Source organism: Ursus maritimus, unplaced genomic scaffold, assembly GCF_017311325.1.
Source record: "Ursus maritimus isolate PB19 unplaced genomic scaffold, ASM1731132v1 scaffold_13, whole genome shotgun sequence".
Taxonomy (NCBI): Eukaryota; Metazoa; Chordata; class Mammalia; order Carnivora; family Ursidae; genus Ursus; species Ursus maritimus.
In genome coordinates this window covers 1,136,070-1,144,580 of record NW_024423675.1, presented here as the reverse complement: position 1 = coordinate 1,144,580, position 8,511 = coordinate 1,136,070, and the positions used below count along the sequence as shown (strand labels likewise).

Here is an 8,511-nt window from a genome sequence, read left to right as displayed (position 1 = left end):
TATGTCTGGTTACATAGGAAGTGATCAATAAATGTCAACTTTATCACAAATCTTATTTCCTAAGTTTGTATTTACAATCCTTCTGAAATAAAAACTCTCTTAACCCAATTACAGAACTCTCATGAGAAAGTCCCCGTATTTCCTAACTTACTAGTAATGAAAGGAGATTTTCACATTTAACAGAATAAAGTAATTTGATCCTTCATAGGGGGACTCTGAATGCCAAATCACATACCTTATTGTTGAACCACCTTAAAAATTAGAAGTACAAGAAGACACAATAAATATTTTTCCTTTTGAATTAGCATCTTGAACTATCATTATAAGATAGCAGTAATGAAGGTACGAGTCATTTGAAGATGTATGTAGTGAAGAGATAAAAATGGGTTTTAAAAGGACTGAGAGAACATAAATACAAGAAATAAGCCAGCTATAAGATGTGGCCACATTCAAGGGAATGGAGTATGTGTTATACAGGATCACAGGCAGAAAAGAAGTAAGTAAAAAAAACCTGATAGGGTCTGTATTGTTACAAGCTAAGAAGGAAATAAAATATTTTACTACAACAGAAGCTTAGATTTGTAGGCCAATAGGAAAGTGAGGGGAGGATACTAAATTGGCTTGACTTTAGGAAAAGCAAGGGCACAAAGACCAAGAAGAAAATGGACAAGAATAGGTATGAGACCTATTTTTAAAAGTGACAGTGAGGAAAGGACAACAGGGAAAGAAGTGGGACCATACTTCTCTAGCTCTTACATCAAACCTGTATAGTTATTTTCTACTATTCTGAGATAAATCTGAGCCAGAAAACGTTTACAGTAAAACATCTGCACCTCTGTTACATGCCTTAGGGGCTACTACTAATAATGGATAATTAGGCCACTCCTCTGTCATAATAGGAAAAAAAAGGCATATGGTGAGGAAAGGTGCATATCAGAAGACATCTTGGAGAAATCAAAGGTCAAGTCGACCATAAAAATCATCTGAAGTGATAATGAAGACATATACCAGAAGGACTAGTAAATATGTACAGGACGAGAATTCTAGAAAAGGATGTATTTATTTAGAAAATTCAGGAAATGATGGAGAAAGAAATGACTTTAAGAAAGGATTCAGGAAGCAGGTTTTGTGGATGCCATCTGTGTTGAGGAAGATGACTGTAACTATTCCGTCACGTGACTGTAGATCCCTTTATAAACAACAAAAGCAGATTCAAAAATTCTACTTACTGCTTAGAAAATGCAACTTAAATTATTTCAGAGAGAAACTCAACAGTTCTATTCTAATACAGTCTGCTATCGGATTCAAGGGTGCATTTCGACTCATTAAGGGCAAATGGCTTTGAATAAATTTACTTTAAAAATATCTTAATGTTGTAATTAAATGTGAAATCTTAATGCCAACGAACAACGAAGTTTTTATTCTTGTGAGTTTTTCATCTTTGTGTGTGATTAAAAATTGTTTATAGGCAGTAACAAGTGTTTTTAAAGATGAGTTTGAATTAATAATTTCCCATAAAATATGTGATTAAACAATTAGCCTATAAAAATCTACTTAATTCATATCATTAGTTAATAAAAGTTACTGATAACACCAACTTAAGTCTGAGAGTGACAGGAACAGAAGAAAGTTAAGTGCTAAAAATTCAGAGGAGGAATAGAGACTCACCTCCACTGACAATGATCCATCATGAAGCAACCTTCTGAAAGATACAAGGTTTTATCTTTGGTACCCCCCACTTTTCTGTTCCTTTCCACTAATTGCCTAGTATTCTTGGCCCAAAGCTACCAGAGGCCTACAGACTGATTAGTTCCCCCATGTACACCCTATTCAGCCCTTCTCCATCCACACACAGCATCATGTCTTACCCTGCTTTAAAATTTTTAAATGGTTACCTCTGTATCTCAGAATTAAATATATTCTTTTTTTAAATTTTATTTATTTACTTATTTATTTGAGAGAGAATGAAAGAGAGAGAGCACGAGAGGGGGGAGGGTAAGGAGGGAGAAGCACACTCCCCACCAAGCAGGGAGCCCAGGATTCAATCCTTGGACTCCAGGATCGTGACCTGAGCCAAAGGCAGTTGCTTAACCAACTGAGCCACCCAGGCACCCAGAATTAAATATATTCTTAATGGGGGAATACAAAAGGGCCTTTACAATCTTTACCTATGCCTCATCTCGTCTAGACTCATCTTTTATCTTTTGCCCTACTCAAACAGCCTATATTCCAAGTAAACTGAAATAACTGTAATTCCTCAAATATGCCATTCTCTCATTTTGTCTTGATACCACTTGAGATATTCTGATTTAAGAAATACATATATATATTTTGGTTTTAATCCAGGGCTCCCAGCAAATAGCTCCTAAAACCTTTGTAATTTCCTAAGTGATAAGAGCTTTAAGGGCATCTTTTATTCCCAGCTCCTGAAATAGCTCTAGAGCCTTAAACTGTGAAACAGGTGCTGTTATAAGGCCCTTTTAACCACAAAGGAGTTTGTGTTAATGAGGCAATTTTTGGAAAGCCCCAAGATAACCACCGGATGGGGGCTGATAGGGGAACAAACCTGTGATTAGAGGATTGGAACTTTCAGCTCTTGCCCACACCCCCACCCCCAAGGAAGGGAGAAAAGCTGGGGTCTGAATCAATCCCCAATGGTGGCTGATGATTTATCAGTTATGCTTTTTTATGGGCTTTACTTCTGAACCCAAAGTGTCTCCAGAAAGGTACTATTCAACAGAACTGTCTGTGATGACAGAAGTGTTCTTTATGCTATTCAATATGTCACTAGCCACATGCAGCTACTGAGCACCTAAAATGTGGCTACTGGCTACCATAATGGACAGTGTGGCTCTTGTCCAAGTTCTTCCCTCTCCAACACAATCTCCTTATGAGTCGGGTGTAAGGTTGAGGGAAGAGAGCCACTTTTACCTAACCTTCTTGATTAAGTAAGAAACAAAATACAAACTGGTTAGAGTTACCAGGTGCTCAAGAGAAAGTCAAGATTTATAACCAATCTGTCTGGCTTCTAGTTTCAAGCTCCTTCCACTTTGCTGTACTGCACGTCAAGTTAGACAAAGCAGTGGCACAACCTATATTTTAAAATTGCACAGTAATTTTTTAAGAAACTTACTATTAAGTTCATTTTTAACTACAGTACTATAATATATAAAATGAAAAATCAGAATGCATTAACAAGGTCGACAGACAAAAACTGGAAAGCAGATGAATTCACTCCTCCTGTTCTTTACTCCTGAAAGAGAAATTTTATTCTCCTGAAAAGAAATCATTTCAAGAGAAAAAGTGGAGATATTTATTGATCAACTACAGATTTTAAAAGTTACCTTTAAAGGGGGACAGGAGAGTATCTTTCAGTCTCTCCTTTCAAAAAAAAAATTACAGATGAATTAAGAAAACCTTCTTGGGACTTCTGGGTGGCTCTGTCAGTTAGGAGTCCAACTCTCAATTTTGGCTCAGGTCATGATCTCAAGGTCCTGTGATGGAGATTTTCTCTCTCCCTCTCTGTCTGCCCCTCTCCCCTACTCGTGTGCTCTCTCTCTCACAAATAAATAAATAAATGAATCTTAAAAAAAAATACTTCTTTCATGCTGCATCCCCATTCTTAAGGATTTCTAAGCACTGTTTGGCACCCCATTCTATGCAATGGTAGCAACTCTGGAGAATGTCCTCTGTGTACATTTAAAATGGAAACCAACTGCATTACTGTAAGGGTTACTGTAAGGAAATAAATTCTGGGGTGCCTCAGTTGGTTAAGCATCTGCCTTCAGCTTGGTCATGATCCCAGGGTCCTAGGATCGAGCCCCCTGTGGGGTTCCTGGCTCAGTGAGTCGTCTGCTTCTCCCTCTCCCCACTGCTCGTGCTCGCTCACTCTGTCTCCGTCTCAAATGAATAAAAAAATCTTTAAAAAATTAATTCTGTAAAACGTGGATTCCAATTTAGATAATTAGAAATGCACATGCAACCTCTGCTTATCACTTTCCTCTTCAGTTGTATCTAATCTGTTTAATCTACTTATTAAGTGTTTTCGTTTCAATGACTATGTTGTTTATTTCCAAAGGTTTTTTGACTTTAAAATCTGCTTGGTCATTTTGATAGTATCTTTCTTTCTCATGCTTTAATTCCTTATTTTATGTCTTTAAATGTATCTGTTTTATAGAATTTCCATAATTGTGTTACTTAAAGTGTTACTCAAATAATTCTATTCCTTTTCTCTACTGAAATTCATTCATGCCTCTCTGTTTCATATGCTTTACAAATCTTTTTTTTTTTTTTTTAAGATTTCATTTATTTATTTGAGAGAGAGAACAAGAGAGAGAGCACAAGCAGATGGAGGGCAGAGGGAGAGGGAGAAGCAGGCTCTCTCCCTGCGGAGCAGGGAACCTGACATGGGGCTTGATCCCAGGATTCTGGGATCATGACTGGAGCTGAAGGCAGCTGCTTAACAGACTGAGGCACTCAGGCGCCCCTGCTGTATAAATCTTGATGGTTAAATTTACTTACGTCTTTAAATATACAGTGTCTATCCTTGTATATTTAATCCTATTGTTATTTTTCTCTGCCAAAACTCCCTCATGACAAACTGTTTCATGTTCCATAATTCTTGATCATGAACTCATCTTAAGATGAGGGGCTTTACCTGAGAATCCTGCACTGAGTATATGTCCCTCTAAAGAAGTTCTGCATTCTGCCAGGTATTACCAGCCCAGTACTTCCCTCTTACCTTCTTTTTCTTTTTTTTTTTTTTTTTAAGATTTTATTTATTTATTAGACAGAGATAGAGACAGCCAGCAAGAGAGGGAACACAAGCAGGGGGAGTGGGAGAAGAAGCAGGCTCATAGCGGAGGAGCCTGACGTGGGGCTCGATCCCATAACGACGGGATCACGCCCTGAGCCGAAGGCAGACGCTTAACCGCTGTGCCACCCAGGCGCACCCCCTCTTACCTTCTTAAACGTTACTTACTCGGCATGGGGATTTCTGGACTATCTAAATAGGGTAAATTTAGACCCCAAATTTGTGTGAAGGTAGACCTATGGTTACAACTTCTTAAGGGAAACATTTTTCCTTCTCTGACCCACAGCCCAGTAGCATATGCACAAGCTTCCCTATCACCTATCTCTATTAAAAAGTAGTATTTTTCTAGTCTACTTTTTCAATGACATTATAGGACTTCACAGGTGGGGCAGGGGGACAGAGAGCTCAGCTCCAACTCCCCAACTTGAGAGGGCCCAAGATCTCATCTCTTATCCCCATAAAGCTATATCCCACCCAATGTGCAAACAGGTAGTAACATATCCCAATACCTATCAGGCCAGGAGAAACCAAGCAGCAGCTTAAGCTTTCTGCTCCAGTTTTAAGTTCCTCTTCATTTTGAGCCTATGGATTTCCCCTAACATTCTTGCAATCTTAGATGCTATACATCAAAAGAAATGTTTATTTCGTCAAGTATTTTGGGGCATTTTATAGAAGGAGGATCTTTAGATAATGTAATCGCCAGACTGCCAGCATAGGAAGCTATCTCTATGTTTCTTCATACTTTCTAAATTTCTACAAAGCCAAATTCTCAAAATAGCATAACACCCAGGAGTAAAAATTGTAGAATGATAAAATACTAGCATATGTGTATTACTTTTCTTTAGGTCAAGAGCAACTCCCTGGCTCTCATTTGTATTTTTAAGTTTTTCTGTATCAAATGTCTATTATAAGACTAATAAGAAAAGCAAGGTTCAAAACTCTAAACGAAATAACAAAAGTCACTGGAAGAGGTGCCAAAATAATTTTTTATTGAAGATAATTAATATATTTTAAATTAAGAAAAAATAGCTTGATTATTCTTACCTCTGAATTAATAACTTTAATCAGGAAGAAAATGTGATATACCGTCTTGGTTAACAGAGACAGCTGCCGACATCTCTCTAGGTACACTTGTATAGATGGTTCTACTCTTTGCTGTAATTTACTCCAAAAGAGAGTGAGTTCCCTAAAAAAAAAGCATAAAAAATAAGTTGGGAGCAATAATATAATAACCAGGGACTATGTTGGTCCAGTCATTACATTTGAAATTAAAACTGGTTTCAGATTCCAATTCTACATGTGGAAATTAAGTTTAAACAAGATAAAAATATAAATTTATCTCAACTTTTTAGAGACTAAATGAAATCAGGATATGATTTATCATTTTTTAAATATTTTTTAATGTCAGAGAGAAGCACTACCTGTTACTAGTAAAGCACGTCCCATTTAAACAAGTTATACAAATGGCAACCGAGCCACATTTGAACTTTATGTAATAAAGTACAAAATGTCTGTGTGTGTATATAAATGCATATATAGATCAATGGTGTATTTTTAAAAAGCATTTAATTTTATCTTCTACCTGAAACTGAAAATTGACCAATTTAATTGATCAATTAAATTTAAAATTTATTACTAGATAAATGTTAACAATCAATGATGACACAGAACTCAAAAGAAAGTAATTTCTGTCAAATTGGTGAAATGATAAAAGAAATTTTGAAAAATGAACTTTGAAATTTATTTCAAATGCAATTAGGATGTATTTTTCACAGAAAATAATCCTACTGAAATGATGAATTTTCCTCCCTTTTACCTATCGTCCTATTTCTCTTTGTCCTCCATGGTTAATTTTCACAAACATCTTCTTCCTTGCTTCAACTTTTTCCACAAAGTATTCTCAATACAGGCCTTTCCTATTATTATTTCCTCAGTTTGCACTCCTAGCTCTGCCCTTTCACCACCCACTTGAGTAACTTGCTCATTTACTGGATTTTAACCTATATATTAAGGACTTCAAAATCTGTCTCTCCAGTCTTGACCACTTTCATTTCATCTCTCTAGTTCTTCGTAAGACTTCTCCACTTTGATCTTTTCTGAAACCTGAAACTTAATATATGAAAAAGATGATTAACATTCTTTCCAGTTCATCTTTGTAATTTAATGCACCATTATCACTGACCCTATAAGCCTCTGCTTTCTATTATCCTAAAGACTGTTACCTTCAAGATTTTTTTCAACCCATCCTACATCCATAAAGAAGCCTCCATAACTTCCCAGCTGTACTGTTAACTGGTTTTCTAGTTCACTTTTCTAGCTCAACTCTGTCCTGCCACTTCTTCCCCCCAACTCTGTCCTCACTGTTCAGACGCCAATCCATTCTCAAGTACTTGTATTAAACAGCATTTCTTAAACATAAATTTCTACTTTGCCCTCCTACTTAAGAGCTTATAATAGACTGCCTTGTTGATACAAAATCCAGACTTTGATGACTTTTTTAAAGCAGTGTAAGAGTTAATTTTTTAGTCACTACTAATATTTATGTTACATGGAAAATCTATTTCTCCTCAGTAAATGCATGCTTTTTTATTCTCCCTTCAGAATCTTTCTACCCACCTTTCATATCAATCCTCTGTGTACTGCATATATGATTTTCCCTTCACAACAAACTCACAACTGCTCAGAAAACCTCTATAATTGTGAACTTTATTCTTCTTTAATTACACATTTATTTAGCTTGTCTGTCCCATATTCATGGGATTTGTATGTCATAGGTCATTTGGTAAAAATTCTTAAAATTCAGAATGTTGTAAGCTAAATTTTGTGTTTCCAATACTACCAACACAACAATGAAGACCAATAATGCTATTCACTGGCCAATAAATTGTCAGTTTTAGCTAACACATTAATTTAAGACAGCAGATCTTAAGATTTTTTGAGTCAATTGAAGTCAACATCTCTATTAGTTGTACGTTTCCCAAAGATTATATATAACAGGCTCTGCACACTTGAAAATGTACCATATAAAGAAATGTGCACTCAAGAAGTTAGTGAAGTAGAATGTTATCTCACAGATGGAAAATGAACTGGATTTCCATACAAGAATGACTAAGCTAGTTATGTAGTTGAAGTGTGTATTATGCACAGAGAAAAAAATATTCACAGCAATCACAGAGATTGCTTACATATCTGAAAAAACTGTGGCATTAGAAAAAATAAACCTTTCTTTCACCTTCTAACATCTAAAAACTTCCTGATCATTATTAATCATTATACAATCATTACTGGTATCCTAAGGAGTTGTGTGGTCCTTAATATAGAAAAAATTTAAAGTCATAATATGAATTACTTGATAATCAGTTTGCACAACATTGTAATAACTGAAAATAAGCTTTTTGCTTTGATAAGATTTTAAAAGATTAAAAAATATGTTCTTAAGCTCTCTGAATTCTCACAACCTATCTTGTATTCTTATTTAACTTTTCTTTACAAAATAAAACCAACTCACCAAGCACAGTACATATCTCCTTGTTGGAGCTGACGTGATAAAAATGCAGTACATAAGACAAGAGCACTTTTTTCATCACCCTCAGATTCTAAGTTACAAATCATTTCTAGTGCATCTTTGCAATCAACTTCTGAAATCTACAGGGAAAAAGGATATAGAAAATATGCCATAAAATGGTATTATTATCAGG

At 35.7% G+C, this 8,511-nt stretch overlaps 1 protein-coding gene across 2 annotated transcripts in view; it reads right to left on the bottom strand.

Annotated features, from left to right (window-relative positions):
- The window catches only part of ZNF292 (zinc finger protein 292), a 90,019-nt gene that overhangs the window by 9,212 nt on the left and 72,296 nt on the right, over positions 1–8,511 (bottom strand). For both annotated transcript variants that reach the window (XM_040627519.1, XM_040627520.1), the window contains 2 exons: positions 8,322–8,458; positions 5,858–5,999 (listed from right to left, as the gene is read on the bottom strand). In XM_040627519.1, the coding sequence (XP_040483453.1) occupies positions 5,858–5,999; positions 8,322–8,458 (279 nt within the window). The remainder of the gene's footprint in view (positions 1–5,857; positions 6,000–8,321; positions 8,459–8,511) is intronic.